The sequence below is a fragment of the Mus caroli genome, chromosome 13 (genome assembly GCF_900094665.2).
Source record: "Mus caroli chromosome 13, CAROLI_EIJ_v1.1, whole genome shotgun sequence".
Lineage (NCBI taxonomy): Eukaryota > Metazoa > Chordata > Mammalia > Rodentia > Muridae > Mus > Mus caroli.
In genome coordinates this window covers 44,732,998-44,753,071 of record NC_034582.1, presented here as the reverse complement: position 1 = coordinate 44,753,071, position 20,074 = coordinate 44,732,998, and the positions used below count along the sequence as shown (strand labels likewise).

The window sequence follows — 20,074 nt, the reverse complement described above, 5'->3', positions numbered from 1 at the left end:
TTCTCATTTATGCACACCAACTTTTCCTCTCTATTTTTTCACCTGAAATTCCTTGAGCTTTCAGTATTTTCTCATTTTGCAAAAGAATTGTTCAGTCAAACCTGTTTTCTTCAAAGGTTACCTTTGAATATTTGCTGTCCTTTCTCTTCCACTCTGTTCCCTCGTCTATCTAGTGCTGGTTTTCATACGCGTGAATGCTTTTTTTTTTAAAACTTTCCCTGCCAAAATATTTTCCACCATAATCAGTCCACTGTGCAAAACTAAGAAAGCTTCATTTTACTGGCCTAACCATTTTAATAGAGGCTCTAGATAAACTCACCCTTATTACTTACTGGACAGTTCTTTCATGCTGAGAGACCAGATTCCAGTGAATCTTGCCCTACTAAAAAGAAGCTAGTCCTTAGATTCAAAACATTAGTTATGTCTGATCTTACTGTTACCGTCATCTCATAAGGTTAACACTTGTAAAGCAACAAATGTAATAGAGAGAGAAGCAGCCATAACTTAAGGACATCAGAGAAGAAACTTAATGTAGAAGAAAATTAGCAATAAAAGCCTTTCTGCTTATTTTTTTTCCTTCCCCACCTCCAACCACAGCCAATAGGAGTCATATTGTCACATACTAATGGAAGTATGTACCTTGAATACTTTTGGGCCTATGCCCGAAGAAGTGATATTATTTCTGCTCAGATCAAGTCTTTCCAAATTTGGTAATCCATTAAATGCTTCATCCGGAATGGAGATGATCGAATTCCCTAGGATGTACAGTAGTTGTATTAGACACACACATATATAGACATGTACATATATACTCATATGTGTGTGCATGTCTCTGTATATATGAATGGTAAGAGAAAGCTTTATATTGAAAAGTAGAGCAATATTTAGAACAAGGACAGAAAATATATAAACAAATGCACACTTGGAAAAAAATAACAAGATTGGAATGGGACAGCCAAAAGTGTGTCTGGGTCAGGACCTCATGATTGAGATAAAGCTGCTAAAACTAACCAGCTGTCTCTTGGGAAGGGATAGTAGCATTGTGAATTCACAACAAAGATGTGTTTCTGTGAGGCTAGACAGAGACTGACTGCTTCCTTCATATTTTTCCATTGCCATGTCTATGGACTTGGAAACGTGATGCTGTATATATCCAAGAAATCAGTGAAAATTCCTCAGTGTCTGTGAGCATGTTTCCTCTCTGTATAAGAAGCTTAGGGAAATCCTATCTCATATACCCCACCATATCTGATAGTATTCCTTTCTGTCTTCAAGCCAAAGGATCCTACATCTTTCTATTTTATGTACTTGTGTCTTAACATTTGTCTAAGTACAGTCATCAATGGTTTAAAACATCTTCTTGTAAAACAATGACTGCATAACCCTATATGGGTATTCCTTTGACTTCAGTCTTTCACTGAGTTTCTGTAAGGCAGAGGGTACCTGTCACATAGGCCCATGGGAGAAGACTTTGCCAGGTATGCAGCTTCTTTCAGTGATTTTACATGAAAATCTATTGTCAAAGAGGCCATGACACCAACAGTATCCCATTGCAAACTTCCATTCCTGCACATATGTCTTGGGCCCATCCAGATCTCCTCACCTCTGCATCCTAAGGGAATCTCTGCCATGGTATCCCTATAAGCCAGGCACTCACACAAATGAGATGCTAATACTCAGAACATCCTCCAGTAGCCTGATAGAAATATAGGCAAAAGGTCTGGATACTACATTCTCGTTGGAATGGCTAAAGGAAAGAAAGCAACTGCTGATACCCTCTGCTGAGGTTGTAGAATAGCTTCTTGTGACAGTGGAACAGCCAACTTAAAAAGTGTTGGATAGTTTCTTTAAAAAAAAAAAATGTGTAATGAGAAATGAAGGTATAGGCCACCACAAACATCAGTATGTGGATGTTTTAGCAGTTATAGACAAAATTGCCTTAAACTAAACTAAAAAAAAAATCATTCTCTGGCTGATTTATATAATAGGGCACTGCTAAGAAACAAAGGAACAAACTAGTGGTTTTGTTTGTTTGTTTGTTTGTTTTTGTTTGTTTGTTTGTTTTTGGAGACAGGGTTTCTCTGTATAGCCCTGGCTGTCCTGGAACTCAGAAATCCGCCTGCCTCTGCCTCCCAAGTGCTGGGATTAAAGGCGTGCACCACCACCGCCCGGCCAAACTAGTGATTTTTAAAGCATTAAAAGTCTAACTGCAAGGCTATTTTCTGTGTGATTCAATTTAGTAAAACTCAGAAATCAAATTAATGAACATGGAAAACAGGTCAGTTTCATGGTGGCCAGAAACTGAAGGACATGAAGATATGAGGAATTTGTGGAAATAATGGAAATATTTTTTTATCTGAACTGTGGTGGTGATCACATTTGTAAAAACGTATAGAACTATACATTATAAATAAGTTTTATAATGCAGACAAAGTGTACCCCATTAAAGCTGACTTTTTTTTAATCACCATTTGATTTGATTGTAATGTGTGACCATCTCTGCTGCACAGGTGATCTGTATGAAGATGATAAAATTAGTCCCTAGTAAGTTAAAGCAACATTCATATGGCAGTAAAATTCACACTTATATCTGAGCATGGAGTAAGCCATCATCTCTTACCAACCAACTCCAGGTTTGTTACTTCTGGTGCTGTTATTGGTGGGATCTCAGTGAAGTCTGCATGAACGCAGCTGATAGTCCTGTAGGACAGGGAACAGCTTCTGGGCAGGCGTGGCCTGCCTCTTGGGGTTCCAGGAATTAACCGGGAGGACATTCTGAACACATCTCCTCTTATAGCATCCTCCTCTTCCTCCTCTCCTTCCCTCTCAGTCTCCTCCTTGCTGTCCTCTTCCTCCCTTCTTCCATGGTAGAGTGGTTGATGTGCTGACCTCCCTTCTTTCTCCGGCCTCAGTTTTCTCTCAGTTCTTTCCCCATCGCCATGGAGCTTAGTAGGCACTGAGGTCTCTTTCTTGTGCTCCTTGTGTCCTTTAGCTACCTCTTCATCCTCCTCAGATTGGAGAGCTTCTTTTATGGCTGTTTGGTCCATTTCCATCTGAGGTGGCGGCACTTGCTTGTGAAGTTTGTTAATGGATTCTTGTTCTGAAGAATCACCAGAAAACTCAGTTTTATCATGTAGTTTCCTACTAGTGAGTAGAGAGTAGGAGGCTAGTGATCACAGAAGGATGGCGTAATGGAGGCAAGTTGATGATGTTAATGAATGGGAAAGTCATAATGAGAATTAGGTTAGTAAATGTTATTCCCTCTGTGTGCTTGACGTCTGTGTAGAGATGAAGCAGTTGGAGTGAGTGAACTGTAACTATTTCTGTGTTGTAGGATTTGCTGCAGACGTGGGGTTTTGGTGTCTATGAGCCTTAATGTTGTTTTTGTACTAAATAATGTAATATGATTTTCACAAAAATATGATACTACTTGATAACCTAAAGAGGGAATAATATTGCCACACAATACAAAATAGAAAGCAGTTTTATTATGAGGCTTTGATACCATTAGATAGTATACCATTATAATAGATACTGTACAGATCTTTGACAGACAGTAGAGAAGATCTAGTCTGCATGCAGTTTCTTTGAGTGAAGAGTTCTAAAGAGAAATGGGTTCATAGTGTATAGGCTTTCTTCCATCAACATTTATAAATTGATCTAATCATCTCCCTACTTTTAATTGATAATCATATAAGAACTAGCTCTGAAAAAAAAACATAGAAATAAAGTTATTTGAAGAAGTTACTGTGATTTCATTCAGTATGTGTTATAAAGTCTGAAGATTTGTTTTTTTACACCCATACCAAAACATTCCAAAGAAGAGGGGGAAATTAATAAGTAGAAGCCAAAGATATCATATTTAAGCATTAAGTCCTTTCTGTGTCCAGGATTATTTCTCTAAAATAACTACATTTCAAGACTTTAGATCTTTTGAAAAAATGTCTAAGAATCTCTGAATCTTGCCTATAAGCCTACTATGTTACTTCAAAGAATCAGTTTCAACAAGCACACCTTCTAACATTTTTTAAGAAAACTATAATACTTCAGGCCAGGCCTAGTGGTGCATGTTTTTAATCCCAGCCCTTCTGTACTGACAGAAGCAGAGGCAGGGGAATTTCTGTGAATTTGAGGCTAACCTGCTCTAACATAGCACATTCCAGGCCAGAGAATCTGTCTCAAAAGAAAGTACAGGGCTGGAGAGATGGCTCAGTAGTTAAAGAGCACTGACTGCTCTTCCAGAGGTCCTGAGTTCAATTCCCAGCAACCACATGGTGGCTCAAAACCATCTGTAATGGGATCTGATGCCCTCTTCTGGTGTGCCTGAAGGCAGCTACAGTGTACTCATACTTTGAATGAATGAATGAATGAATAGAAATTACAGTGCCTCAGTGAAATAACTAATAGCATGAAGCAAAGTACAATTTCTGAAGTTCCTCCTGGCTTGATATTGACAAGAGAAAATGTCCCTATCAGTCTGTACCTGTCAAGTTATTTAACATGGTTTATTTTCATAAGTCACTAGCTAAACTTTCTTCCAGGAGGCCTAAGCCAACCTCCAGAGGGCACACACATTTGTTCAGGAACAAGTCTCATTTGAGAACAGATCAGTACACATCCAACGAAACCCATGCTGTGATCTCCAATAGAGAAGTGCCACCCAAGCAGACTAAACCAAGCCCCAGTCCACACTTCTGTATTTTGCTGGGACTCCTCAGACCACTACTGGATTCCTGTGCTTCCTGTGGGAGATGCATGGGAAGAGCCAGGAGGGTTGAAGCTTTGTTTGCTCTGGTTATAAACCACTCCTTTGTTCTCATGATAGTGATTAGTATATTCCTGACAAGCTTGATTAAATAGGATGGTGCATATATATAAGTCAGAGTTTACTATAGTAATTCTATCACTGTGTCTCTAAAGCCTTGTAAGATTCACACATGAACAGGTTCAACCTGACTTGGTCTGAGAATTAGAACCCTAGAAACACATCTATTTCTGTACCCCAAATACATTTTCCTAGATCTATCTGTTTATCAGCACTGAGCTACATTTTAAGTGCCTTGATGACTACATTTATAATAATTTACACCTTAATGTAATGATGAGATAGAAATAAATAGAAGCTAAAGACTAAATTATCCATGATACTTTGTTTTATATTGTATACCAGCATCAGAGCAGATGGGACAGCACTCTCCTTCTGGTTTAATGGTGTAGGGGCACGCCTTGGGGTGGCACTCAGTTTCATCACAAAGCACTCTTCCATTTGAGCAGAGGCAGGTGGTGCAGGGCTCAGGAGACCAGACAGCTTTGTTGTACATGATCATGCCCTTTACAAAGCAGTGTCCTTTCTTTCCTAGAAGAGAAAAGGGACTATTTGTTTGTTTGTTGTTTGTTTGTTTGTGACAGAATTTCTATTATGTAGCCTGGCTGGCCTGGAACTCACTGTGTAGACCAGGCTGGCCTCAAACTCACAAGAAATCCATCTGCTCCTCTGCCCCTCTTCCTCTCTGTCTTCTGAGTGCTAGGATTAAAGGAGTGCACAACCATGATTACAAGATTATCTGAATCCCTGAGTGGATAAAAATATAGTGCAAGGTCTAACAGATACAACCAGCTGAGAATACAGATCTGTCTGCAGCCATGCATCAGTTAAATGCCTGACAGATTTGCTGTTTGAAATGCTTTTCATTGGCTCTTTCTCTTTGCTGCTGAGTGATCTCCTCCTAGTAACTGAGCATTGTTTGAATTTCCTATCTTCTGACAAGATAGGCTAAGTTGTGTCATAGGAAAAACAACCATCAGAACCCAACCATTTCTCATTTTCTTAAAGTTATATGATCTTGACATGCTGGGGCTCAGCGTGGGTGTGGTCACTCTGCAACAAACAGCATGCTTCCTCTAGCAGACTCCCAAATTGCCCAGGAGTGAAAATACAAGTTTACAAATCATGGTTGAGTTCTATGTGGGTTTAATTCTCCTGGCACAGTAAGTCGTATGGCCACACCAAAATTCAGGAGAGGCAACAGTGTAGCTCTGTCCCAGAACAGAATGGCGAGAGCACTAATGAGTGCACAGCTCACCCTTTGGATTAGGCACACAGAGAAAGATAAAACAGCATGCTTCTTCAGTCTGCTCAGCAAGACAGGAAGCCCTGTGGGGTTTGTTTTGTTACTGCATTTTGAAATAAAATGCACACACCAAAATGATCAACCTTTTACATTTACTTTATTGTGTGAGTGATGCATGTAGGTACACACTGTAGAAGCCAAAGAAAACTTGCTGGTGGTCAATTCTGCTATTAGCTGTAGTACAATACTATGGCTATAGTTTATGTCAGTGATTTTAAACAGTGGACTGTGGTCTAACAACAGTGAAGTGAATGTGATGTGTGTAAATATAGTAAAAACAAAGCATGGGCCGTGAGCTGTCTGAGCAGATTGCGGCACCTACTGTCTATCATGACAGACCCTGATTTCAATCCCCAGGACTCAAAGTGGAAGGAGAGCTGACTTCAGGAGATTGGCCTCTGGCCTCTGCACAGCTAGCTGTCAGAAGCACATAAGAGGAGTGGGCAGTGGTGCACTCCTTTAATCCCAGCAGTCAGAAGGCAGAAGCAGGGAGATCTCCAAGTCCAAGGCCAGCCTGGTCTACAGATCTAGTTCCAGGACGGCCAGCGCTACACAGAGAAACCCTGTTTCAAAACTACCCCTTTACAATAAAAAAATAAGTAAAAATAAATTTTAAAAAACACACATGAAAAAAGTAAATTAGAATCTTAAATATTTTTCAAGTACTTTAAGACTACTGGAAAACATTTTTAGACAATTTGGAAATGTTTAGTGCATTTTCTATTCTCTTACTGATACCAACTTGTAGTTTTTGGTGGTGGTGGTATGTTTTGTGTTTTAATTTAAGTCAGTGAGTTGTACCTGTTTGGTCCCAACTAAGAAAGCAGAGGCAGGAGGACTGTGGGATCTAGAAGTTTAAGACCAGCTAAGCAACATGAAACACATCTCAGAAAAAAAAAAAAAGTAGATCAGATCCATATATGAGAATGGGTGATAATTTGTCTTTCTGACATACTAGGATTAAAGCAGTGTGAAACAGCACACTCACTTGTCACCTGTGCACATCAAGGTATGAGGGCAACACCAGGTAGCTTCCTCTGTCTGAACCCAGAGTTCACCAGTTGACCCTCCTGCCTTGCCAGCATCTGGAGATCTGCCCATCTTCACCCCAATATAAAATGTCCTCACTATAAGAATTTTCATATGTGTACATGTTTTGCCTGCATGTATATATGTGCATCACATGTATAAAGTACCCTCAAAAGTCAGAAGAAGACATCAGAGCCTCTAAAACTAGAGTTATACATTGTTGTTAACTACTTCATGGGTACTAGGGACTGAACCTTGTTTTTATAAAAAAAAATCAAGGGCTCTTAACCACTGAGCCATCTCTCCAGCCCCTAAGTATCTTTTTTTAATAAATAAAATAGTCCGTTATATAAAAAGTTATGTTTGTGCCAACAAGGATGGCTCAGTGGGTAAATTGCTTGCTGTGGAAGGAGAAAATTGACTTCTTAGGGCATTGTCTGACCTTTACATGTGTGCTTTGGCATGTGGCACCCACACATACAAATATCATATATACACAAGTAATAAAAATTTAAATATTAAGTATGTGAAATCAAATTATGCATGTTAGTTTGGGGGCTTTTCATTTCCTTTTATAGTTTAAGTAGCTTTCAGTTAATTGTGATGATGTCTTTATTATTCCTTAGCGCTTTCTGGAAACATGTTATTTAGGTTTTTAGCAAATATAGCCTAATTTCCCTTTTTTCCATATAATTTTGTTATTTCTGTTAACTTCATGAAAGAATAATTAAGAGTTATGAAATAAGGGTGTGGTGATATTTTATTCTATATTTCAAGGTTTTCTTTAATGGTAATATACCTATATTATGTTTGCATTTTTTCTTCCAAACTTAGAAAATCACTAATCATTAAATACTAGTTTCAAAAAATAATTTCTTGAGATCATTGGCAGAATTTCCAGTCTTTTCATCCTTTAAAAAGTCAGTATTCTGTATAAAATAAATTTAGTGGATTTCATTCCATTTTTGCTTAACAAAACTTTATCTTGAAAATATTTAAATAGAAGCCAGGCATGGGGTGGTGGCGCATGCCTTTAATACCAGCACTCGGGAAGCAAAGGCAGGTGGATCTCTTGAGTTTAAGACCAGCCTGGTCTACAAAGCAAGTTTCAGGACAGCCAGGGCTATACAGAGAAACCTGGCTCAAAAAAGCAAAAAGCAAACAAACAATTAAATAGCCCTGGGTCAAAGTTATTTGATTGCTTCCACTCTAGATAATGTCTTAATAAGTGAAAGGCATTTTACTAACTGACATGTACATTGTTTGTGTTGTGAATATGATCACTTGATAATTTTTGTTTCATAATGGGAAAGAAGACTTTTTCCAATAATTTTGTATAAGTATGTTCCTTGAATACTTTTTACAGTTATTTTTAATTTTGTGTTTACATATCAGAAGGTAGCATAAAAATTTATTCTATTTTCCTATATAGTTTAGCTCATGGAGACATTTTCTCCCTCACACATTCTCTTACCTGGTAAAACACTGTAACTTGATTCTACTCCAAGATTACTTAGAAGTGATTCTATGTTTTCTTCCACACTGTAATCAGAGTTGGCAGTGGGTAGTCTAGCATCTGGAGCAGCAGTGGTTTGCTGAACTTCAAGCTGCCTGTTGGCTCTGAGATGGAATGAAGAGCTTTTCCTGAGTCTTCTCTGATGCATCCTTCTCCTTTGCCTCCTAGTACCTCGTTCACAATCAGTTTGAAGAGCAATAAGCAGAATGAAACAAAACAACACTGCTAGCTTCATGCTTGATTTTTTTTTCCACCAAGAACTTCTAAAAGGAAACAAAATTTAAAGTTGTTAGTAACTCCATTCTTACTTCCAGAAGTTGGCTTTGTTGTCTTTGAGGAGCAGCAGCGGTGTGATGTGTGGTCTGGATCCTGCAGTTTATTGCTGAGTCAAAGTTGGAATATCTGTCTCTCTAGACCAAGCTTGAGCCAGGTTTTTCTATAAAGGGTCAAATAGTAAATATCTAACCCTTTATGGATTATTTTTCTGTCTTAGCTATTTAGTTTTACTATTGTGGTCTGGAATCATCCATAGGTGTTTGGTGACTGTGACTGTGTTCCAGTAAAATTACAGGAAATGGCAATACCCACAGCAACAAACCCCCTGGACCCCCAAGTACTAGACTTTGATCAGTCTCTGTCTCCTAGGGTGCTCTATGGTTATCACCCACACCTCTTCTGACACTTTCACCACTTATTTTCTTTGCTGGGGAGCAATGCATGGTTCTCCTTCATAAAAGTAGCTATGAAACAGCACACTTGCTTGTGCACCTGTGCATATCAAAGCAAGAGGTCAACACCAGGTGACTTCCTCACTCTGAACCCAGAGGTCACTGGTTGACCTTCCTGGCTTGCCAGCATCTAGAGATCTGCCTGTCTCCACTCCAACCCCACCCAGCACTACAGTTACAGCCGTGATATTGAAATCATCTTGATTTTACAGTAAGCTCTTTACCCACTGAGCCATTTCTCCAGCCCTGAACTTTTCTTATTTTTAAGGAGAGTGAAGCTTTCCATGTGGAGGAGTGTTCATACAGGCACATGGGCATCAGAGGACCACCTCAGTGTCCTCCTCAGAAATGCTGTTCACTTTCTTTGCTACAAGGTCTTTCATTGTTCTCAGACTTAACAATTAGGCCAGACTGTCTAGCCACTGGGTATCAGGGAGCCTTAGGTCCCCACCTCTATTACTCCAGTTACATATCATTGTATCTTGTTTCTGTGGGCTCTGGAATTCTAACTCACGAAGTCCTCATACTTTAGAAGGCAGAGGTTTACCAAACAAGCCATCGCTGCAGCACCAGGAGGAGTAATTTCAAGAATAGTTCAGTTCCCTGTGTGTAATGAGACTGAAAAAATGTATTTGAGACTATGTTTTTAGGCACTTTTGATCTGGCAACAACACTGGGGGCCAGATAGTCTGGTGCAGGAGCCATAGGCTAAGGATCATGGACAGGAAAAGAATCGCCTCCACAGCAACCACAGGGCTGCACCCAGATGGTTCAAAATCAGCTACACCGTCCAGGCAGGGCTGGCACCGTTTCCACAGGTTCTCAGGTCAGCAAGCAGCTTTCTTTAGTGCTCCCCTTCAGCTTGACCTGAAAGCCCTCCAGAGCCCACTGCTCAAGTCACCTTGTTTCAGTGTTCCAGAGATAAGGGGCCCCTGCACCAAGCCTAACATCCATTCCTTATGAAAATTCACTGATGTAGTAGTAGGGTACTTGTTTCATATAGTAATTGTCATCCGTGGGAAGCTCACAGTAAACATTATTCACAGTGAAATATTGTTTTCTCATAAAGATCTAGAACAGCATCTCTCTCACCACTTCTGCCACTGCTCTGCTGGATTTTCTAGCCAGTGTCATGACATAATACCAGGAAACAAAGGACACCCAAGGGCTCCAGGAAGCTGTTACTCTACCTTTCAATAAAACTTTGACTGCCTTTTAAAAATCCAGACTGAGAACTTTCACCTTTGCAGTTCCTAGTATCATTTAAAATCTTCAAGTTCCACCGTTGAAATTTTATTAAAATCTAAATGAAGCTCCAGCAAAATTGGCGGTAGGCCTAAAAAGAAAAGTGTGTTAGGCAAAGTAAGGCCAGGCTTCAGTGACTGCTTCCCAAGTTTCAGATTGTGAAATTAGGCAGGTATTGTAAACACTTTCCTTTTAAAAATCTGTTCATTATAGAAGTTTTCAGGCATAGTCAAAAGTAGAAAATATTCCATGAACCACCAAACTGTTGCCCTGCTTCAACAAGTAGCCTCAAGTTTCCACTTCATCTCCCTCCCACCCTCCCTCCCTCCCTTGCTTATACAGTCACTTTCTGGCAGGAGTTTTGCTGAAATCTACTGCATGATGAAATTTTACCTTGAATACTTCACTAGGTGTCTGATTAGATCATATTTTGTTTAGTGTTTACATAACCACCTTATAATATTCTGCTAAAGTGCCAGCGACCCTTTATCATCTTATATTCTTTTTGTCAGTAGATCAGTTTCTAATTTTCTAAGGAATCTTCAGATTGATTTCCAGAGTGGTTGATGCCCATACACTTGTCATAATCCAGTTCTGATTCTGCCATGCTGTTTTGGTAAAAATTCGCCAGCTGAACCAGGTGTGGTAGCACACATCTGTAATCTAGTCAGGTATAGGACAGTCAAAAGTAGAGGTCAGCCTGGATGACAAGATTCCATTGTAGCATAAAATTCTAGCTTATGGTAGAAAGAGCCTCTCCGGAGACAGCTATTCCAGACTCCTGTCAGCGTGCACTTCTTGGCATTCACAATAGTGTCTGCGTTTGGTGACTGTATATGGGATGGATCCCAAGGTGGGCAGTCTCTGGATGGCCTTTCCTTCAGTCTCTGCTCCACGCTTTGTCTCCGTATTGCTCCCGTGAGTATTTTGTTTTCCCTTCTAAGAAGGACCGAAGCACCCACACTTTGGTCTTCCTTCTTGTTGAGCTTCATGTGGTCTGTGAATTATATCTTGGGTATTCTGAGCTTTTTGACCTATTTCCACTTATCAGTGACTGCATATCATGTGTGTTCTTTTGTGATTGGGTTACATCACTCAGGATGATATTTTCTAGTTCCATCCATTTGCCTAAGAATTTCATGAATTCATTGTTTTTAATAGCTGAGTAGTACTCCATTGTGTAAATGTACCACATTTTCTGTATCCATTCCTCTGTTGAAAGACATCTGGGTTCTTTCCATCTTTTGGCTATTATAAATAAGGCTGCTGTAAACATAGTGGAGCATATGTCCTTGTTATATATTGGAGCATCTTTTGGGTATATACCCAGGAGTGGTATAGCTGGCTCCTCAAGTAGTACTATGTCCAATTTTCTGAGGAACCGCCAGACTGATTTCCAGAGTGGTTGTACCAGCTTTCAATCCCACCAGCAATGGAGGAGTGTTCCTCTTTCTCCACATCCTCACCAGTATCTGAACTTTAGTCACTCTGACTGGTATAAGGTGGAATCTCAGGGTTGTTTTTATTTGCATTTCCCTGATGACTAAGGATGTTGAGCATTTCTTTAGGTGCTTCTCCACCATTTGAATTCACTCAGTTGAGAATTCTTTGTTTAGCTCTGTACTCCATTTTTAATAGGGTTATTTGATTGTCTGGAGTCTAATTTGTCGAGTTCTTTGTGTATTTTCGATATTAGCCCTCTATCGGATGTAGGATTGATAAAGATCTTTTTTCCAATCTGTTGGTTGCCGTTTTGTCCTATGGACAGTGTCCTTTGCCTTACAAAACCTTTGCAATTTTATGAAGTCTCATTTGTCAATTCTTGATCTTAGAGCATAAGCCATTGGAGTTCTGTTCAGGAAATTTCCCCCTGTGCCCATGTATTTGAAGCTCTTCCCCCATTTTCTCCTCTCCTCCTCTTCCTCTTCCTTTTTTTTTTTTTTTTTTTTTTTTTTGTTTTTTGTTTTTTGTTTTTCGAGACAAGGTTTCTCTGTGTAGCTCTGGCTGTCCTGGAACTCACTTTGTAGACCAGGCTGGCCTCAAACTCAGAAATCCACCTGCCTCTGCCTCCCGAGTGCTGGGAGTAAAGGTGTGCACCACTGCTGCCCAGGTTCTTCTATTAGTTTCAATGTATCTGGTTTTATGAGGAGGTCCTTGATGCCCTTGGACTTGAGCTTTGTTCAAGGAGATAAGAATGGGTCGATTTTCGTTCATTCTACATGCTGACTGCCAGTTGAACCAGCACTTATTTCAAAAAGGCAAAAGAAGGGCTTGTGTGATGGTTCAGCATGTTAAGGCGCTGCCAAAAGCCTAACCATCTGAGTTCCATCCTTGTAACCCACATGGGAGAAGGAGAGAAAATACTCCCAAAAGTTGTTCCTCTACCTCTACATGTGCTCTGTGGCATTATGTGCATGCATGTTCACATGTACACATAATAAATACATAAATAAAAATTTTTTAATTAAAAATTACATTATAAAATGAGAAACTGGTGACATGTAAAATCTTATAGTTTCACTGAAACACAGCATGCTTGTTTACTTATGTATTGTTGTGGCTTTGTACCACAAGCCAAGATCACACCTGAAAAATAGAAAATAATTTCTACTCAAGAGCATAACTTCTCCATTCAAAGCTTAAAGCAATGCCTCTGAATTGGGGATTTGTCCTCCAAGGGACAGATAGCAATGTCTGGAGACATTTTCAGTCATTATAGTTAGGAGCGGCTCTACAAGGATCTAGTATACAGAGGCAAGGGGTGCTGCTCATCACCCTGCGAATACAGCCTTCCAGAGCAAAGAGTAAGATGAGCATGTTGGGGATACTGGAGCTGATTCATTATCCTGTTTTGAATATCTGTCAGGTATAGCAGTACTGTGAGTTTCATTGTCCATATCAAGTATGTGGCTCTTATATTCCCAAGTGTTTATTCTCCTCCCTTCATTCTGATATTTATTTCCCTATTTGTGGCTATTGAACCCAAGATCCTTCACATCCTAGGTAACCACTCTGCTCCTGAGCTGACACCTCCAACCTTTTCTTCAGTTTGAGATAGTGTCATTAAGTTACCAATACGGCCTCGAACTTGAAGTCCTCCAGCTTCAGGCTCCACAGCATTTCTGTTGTGTTGAGGTGACATTTCTGTTCCCTAGCATTCTACACAGGTCAAGTGCTGCTTCACTGTATGCAGCTCTCTTTGACCCTCTGATGACTCTCTCCATGTCCACTAACAGAGGATTCTTATGTCTTCTGCCCTCACCACCTGTATCCATACAGCACTGTTGGAAAGTTCTTCCTTTGGCGAAGCTTGTCCACACAATAGCCCATAAGAGATTGAAGATGAAAAACATGTCCACAGTTTTTCAATTCATATTTTAATCAGTGCTTTTAAAATAAATTTACATTTGTAAAAATGATACCTGATTTGAAAAACCAAAATGGTACACAAGTCTGTGCAACTGCACAGACAAGTACACAAATATTTGTTTCAGGGACCAAAGAATAACTCTTTGGGGCTTTGAGGTACACGTCTATGTTACAGCATCTCAGCTTTTCTCTTATGGACCCAGAGTGATGCTCAATACCATCAGAATGGGAGCCAAACAATGTTCTGATAGTGCTGTGTTCAGAAAACAGAATTTGTTATGTGGGCCATGATTTTCCAGCTCCAAATTCAGTATATCCTTTATGACTCCTTCTAACTACATATGCTTACATATACATTTAAATGTCACACATATAAATTAAATAAGTATTTACATAAATGGGAACTGTCTATTATTACCTTCCAACCTGTTTCATCCCAAGTAGCAAGAAATTCTGAGCATATACATGTCAGTGTGTTCAAAACAGTCTATTCAAGCCTGTTTTCACCCTATAGTTACTTAACAAATTTGCTATCCGATATTTTAACATTTTTCTCTCTTAGTTTTTTAAAACAGGTTCCATTACAGTCTAGGCTGTTCTTTCCCCTTTCTGTGTAGCTGAAGCTCTCCTTGAATTCCTCATCTTACTGCCTCTCTGCTCCAAGTACTGGGGTTACAGGTATATATATCCCATGGCAGGCTACTTTAACATTCTTAGTCAGACATCTTCTGGAAGCATTTTTATGTTCTTGTTTGTTTGTTTGTTTGTTTGTTTTTCGAGACAGGGTTTCTCTGGCTGTCCTGGAACTCATTTTGTAGACCAGGCTGGCCTCGAACTCAGAAATCCGCCTGTCTCTGCCTCCCGAGTGCTGGGATTAAAGGTGTGCGCCACCACTGCCCGGCCATTTTTATGTTCTTAATTTTATTTTTAATTTTACAAATAACATATTAGTAGTTTTTCATTTTGGTCTTTTTATGTTGGTTGACATTTATAAATTAGCTTGGTCAGGCTTATTAATCAACCTTAAAACTCTGCTATATGCCTATACAACTTCAAAATTGTCATACTTTTCACATGCTTTTATCACTAGAGAGAGGCTTTCTGTATCTCTACCAGTGCTCTAGGAAGATTTCTTTGTCTAATATTAATAAAACTACCTTCTTTTGGTACTGTGTGCTTGGCAGTTTTGGATCATTTTGCTTTTGGCCTTTTCATAGTATATTTTCCTATGCTCTTTGATTTGTAATGCAGTCTATCCATCTTTGTATTTGATAGGAACATGAAAGCTATTTCTACTTTGTTAAACCTCTTCCTGAGCAATTCAAGAGCCAGGATGGCTTTGAGTGCAGTTATTCAATTCTGGTGTAAAGGCAGATTTCATCATACACTTTAATTTTCCATATGTGTTAGATATAGTATATCAATTGATTGTCTTGAAAAGGTTATTGTTTTTCAGGCTGGCAGTATATCCCAGTGAATAAAGATATTTGCCATATGCCATCAAGCCTGACAACATACATTTGATCCCAGGAACTCCCACATAGAAGGAAAGAGCTAACCTCCCACATTTTCCTCTGACCTTCACAAGTACATCATTCCACACATGGACAAGCACAGTAAACAAATGTAAACAAAAGATTGTTGTCATTGCTTTGTATCAAAAACCACTTGAGACCACAGTTGTTTAACCTCTTCACTTATCAAGATTTGGGGGTCGATCCGCTTTTGTAAGGATCTGGCCCATGCTGTAGAGTATTTAACAGCAGTTCTGGTCTCTTTCATCAGCACCTTCCCCCAGTTAGGACAACCAAGATTATTTCCAGACATTGCCAAATGACCTGCTCCCCATCTGAGAACCCCTGACCTTAAACTCCTTCCTCTGATCCTTTCCTGCATCTCTGGATTTTTATTCAGATTTTTCTTCTCAATTCAAAAAGAATCTAAAGGTAATTCATTCTGAGCAGTTCTGTTGAAGATCAACTCTTTTTTTTATTTTTAAACTGGAAATGATTTTATACTACCTTAATTCTGAAAGTACATGTTTGCTTCATAGATTTCAGGTTAATAGTGCCTAGCATTTACTGATCCCATTCCTATCTTTTTGTTTGTATTGGTTATACTTTTGTTGTTGTTGTTGTTGTTGTTGTTGTTGTTGTTGTTTGAAACAGGGCCTAATGTATCACAGGCTGGCCTCAAGCTCATTTTATAACATAGAGGACCTTGACTTTCTCATCCTTTTGCCTACACTTCCCAAGTACAGGGATCACAGGAGTATGCCCCAATGCCTTCCTTTGTTGGTTCAATTGAGAAGTCATGACTCAATCAAACTACTTTAAAAATAGCATTCTCTTTCTAGCCACTCTGGATGTTCATCTTGGCCTTTATATGTTCTACTCTGCTATACATAAAAGGTGTGGTTCTCTTGTTTCTACTACATTTGGGATTCATGATATATTTTGAATACATACTAAATTCTGGAGGGCTCAAGACAGAAAGGTTTCTCTGTGTAGCCCTGGCTGTCCTGAAACTTACTCTGTAGACCAGGCTGGCCTGGAACTAACAGAGATCCATCTACCTCTACTTCCCAGTGTTGGAATTAAAGGCATGCACCAACCAGCTACATGCTGAACATTTTTTTCCCCAAATGTGGGTGGTTTATTGTTTTTGTGGTTGTTGTTGTTGTTGTTTTCTTCAGCCTTCAGCTCTTCCCATATGCTTTAATCCTGTTTCTCTTTTCAGAACTACAGTCATTTGTACAATAACCATTCCATTATGTCTTCCTGTCACTTTCTCTTTATGGTATTTTTTTTTTGTTCTTGAGTTGCCACATGATTCATCCTCACAATTGTAAGTGACCTGGTTTATTAATGCATTATTAAATTCATATGTTGGCCTCTTTGTTTCTTTTATTCTATTTCTTAGTTTTTGGTAAATTATTTTTGTTGTTTTCAATTCTATACCACAACTTATAATACTCTTTGAACATTTAATCATGTTTGTTTTAAAGTCTGTCTGAAGATCAGGCTTTCTGAGTCCTCTTTTTGACTGTACCTGTTATCTCTTCTTTGGAATTTTAGCCTCTTTCTTTCTTTCTTTCTTTCTTTCTTTCTTTCTTTCTTTCTTTCTTTCTCTCTTTTCTTTTCTTTTCTTTTCTTTCCTTTTCTTTTCTTTCTTCCTTTCTTTCTTTCTCTCTTTTCTTTTCTTTTCTTTTCTTTTCTTTCCTTTTCTTTTCTTTTCTTTTCTTTNCTTTTCTTTTCTTTTCTTTTCTTTCTTTCTTTCTTTCTTTCTTTCTTTCTTTCTTTCTTTCTTTCTTTCTTTCTTTCTTGTCTGATGCCCTTTGAATTCATGCCAGAAATTGAATAAAATCTCATCAAATATTTGAACCTAGGATGATGTGTTTTCTATCTAAGAATTTTCATGCTTTGAGTGTAGTGTTACAGACACTGTCAATAATGCATCTAGTGATTTGAAGCTGGACATCACTGTATCCAATTCATCACACCATGGGTCTAGTTTTGCTAATGTCACAAGCACCAGTGTCATCACCCTAACTGCTTGGCCCTCGTCTTTGTTTGTGTTTCTCCTCAGCCTTGTGAAGCTATTTTAAAACTCTGTTAACCTTTTCTGGAATCCACAGATGTTTCTAGAAGCAGAGCTATTTCAGACCTGAGACAGTCTTATTCCAAACACTGGCCCTGCTGTTTTTCTCATCTTCCTGTTCATTCTCAGCAGATGAGTAGATCTGTTTTCCTTACCAGAGGAAGTGCCTTCAGATTCCTTTTTTTCTTTGAAGAAATATATATTTCTTACTGTTTAAATGTGGTAAAAATTTGTGAATCTTAAATATCTGAAAATATCGTGCTTTGTTAAAAAGCAGAGTTATATATAGCTTCAAAATCATTCCCCTGAATACGTTTCCGATACTGATTGATTGTTTTCCTTTTGCACACTTTTTCACTTTTTCCTTGGGCTTTTGCTTTGATACAGGGTCTAGCTATATAGCCATGGCCAGCCTAGAGCTACAATGTACTAGGCTAACCTTGAACTTGTGGTGATCCTTCTGTCATTTCCTCCAAGTGTTAGGATTGCGGGTGTTAGTTACCATACCCAACTTGGTCCATTCTTGTTGTGTTATGGAGAAGTCAACTTGAATTCAATTCTCATCCCTTTGTAGGAAGGCTTTTTATTCTGCCTTCTTGTGAAAATGTTCTATTTTTTAGTATGTCTTTAACATTCATAAGTTTTGCTATGAACTAGTACTAAATTGTTGGTTTTTTCCTTCTTGAAATTCTTTAAACCCTAAAACTTATTTCTCTGATGAACTTTCTGTTAATTCTTTCCCATACTTATTCAAAGATCTCTCCACTCCTCTCCCAACACTGGGAATGAAGCCTATGACATTAGGGGTACCAAACAAGCACCATACCCCTAAGCTTCATCCCCAACCCCACTCTCTATCTCTGTTCTCTTAAGTGAGTCCCAGTTTCTGACTTACCAGGAGCTCTTCTCACTCCCCAGTGCAGCTGCATAGCCATATGTAGGGAGGTGTGTGTGTTACTAACAAGGAACTTGGGAGACAAGAAGGTGCCATGTGTAAGAGGTTTCCCCTCTTGAATCTCAGTAGTTCTTTTTGTAGCTTCATTTGCTAAAATCTCCTCCTAAACCAGTCTTTACCTGGTTTCACCAATGTGGATTTGCCCTCAAATCATCTGAACTCAGCAGCTAGCAGCCTCAGGGATGTCTTCATGTAAAGTCCACTATCAAACTTTTGTTCATGATATTTGTATGTACTCCAGTCATTTGAAAATCATTACTGTAGGTCATTGAAATTAAATTATGTTTAAACATTTCATGACCTGCTTTAGTTTCAGAAGAACTAGCCTGCACAGTGTAACGGAGCAAGCTTATTGGCACCCTGAAGTCAACTCATAACGAAGTAATGTAGGAAAGCAGGGGCAGTGACAGCAACGGAAGCGTAAGCCGAAGGGCAGGGAACACTGGATTTCTTAAGTAGGGCAGTGGGCCCTGATGGACACATAACAGATGCTCTGCGTCATGTACATACACACTGACTTGTTTGTTTTGATGTTATCTGCTCAATAGATGAGGGTCATGAAAGCTCGTGTTCTGGACCTCAGGACTCTAGGTAATCTCCAGGGGTCTCCCATGAAGGTGAAGTGTGCCATCCCTGGGCATCCTATAAGCATTCACTTGTCAAGGGATTGTGAGTGTTAGGAGACAATTCCTGCTCAGGCAGTTGACACACTCTTCCAGGACTATGATCCTGAGACTCATCTTTTAGTCTCTCTATCCCAAATGAGCTCATTTCTGTCTAATCTAGAAATCTGAGTAGGTTTGTACAGAAGTATATTGGCAGAGCTGTCTTAATTTTAACAAAATCAGGATCTAGTTTAAATAAAATTTAAGAAACGACCCTCAATTCTGATTGATATTCAGTGGTTTATACAATTTTACATTTTGTTTAATATTTAATAAGCAACTTCATAGTTATATGTCTAGATGCTCTAATTACAGTGGCATTTTCATCTAGTAATGTTTTTGCTTTTTTGACCTTTTACATTTGTTCAGATCTTGAATATCATCTATAAACTTTAATTAACTCATTTTCTCTCCACTACAATTTTTTATCACTTGTTTTAAGAAAACTTAAAGGTATGCATAATTTTGAGTATATCTGTGAACTCACAAATTATCATCCTTCATTTTACTACCGGACTTAAAATGGAAAATGCTTTTAACTGAACATGTATTTTCCTTTAGAACTTAAGGACTGAAAAAACTAAAGTTTCTAGTCAGTTGTTCCTTCTACTTGTCACATAATTCTGTCTAAACATATGACAATAGCTCATCATTCCTTAACATTTAGACTACTGGGAGATGATCATCCTGCAAAGAAACAGTCATACAAAATAAAGCATGCTTCTAACTTTTCATCTGTTAGTACAGAGCTAGTTTTCTTAAAGATTAAACATTTGCACACAAAATACCCAGATATTAAAGCCATGCCACAAACTATAGTAGAAACTTAAAATTTA

At 38.8% G+C, this 20,074-nt stretch overlaps 2 protein-coding genes across 3 annotated transcripts in view; one reads left to right on the top strand and one right to left on the bottom strand.

Moving 5' to 3' along the window:
• Positions 1–20,074, top strand: part of Cenpp (centromere protein P) — a 177,131-nt gene that overhangs the window by 118,368 nt on the left and 38,689 nt on the right. The window lies entirely within an intron of this gene.
• Ecm2 (extracellular matrix protein 2) overlaps positions 1–20,074 on the bottom strand; it is a 29,312-nt gene that overhangs the window by 9,010 nt on the left and 228 nt on the right. Inside the window, exons 2-6 of one of the 2 annotated variants that reach the window (XM_029468184.1) lie at positions 10,595–10,740; positions 8,635–8,939; positions 5,168–5,356; positions 2,621–3,100; positions 640–755 (exon numbers count right to left, since the gene is read on the bottom strand). In XM_029468184.1, coding sequence (XP_029324044.1) covers positions 640–755; positions 2,621–3,100; positions 5,168–5,356; positions 8,635–8,911 — 1,062 coding nt within the window. In that variant the 5' untranslated portion in view covers positions 8,912–8,939; positions 10,595–10,740. The remainder of the gene's footprint in view (positions 1–639; positions 756–2,620; positions 3,101–5,167; positions 5,357–8,634; positions 8,940–10,594; positions 10,741–20,074) is intronic. The other variant, XM_021179809.1, reaches the window with a different exon arrangement.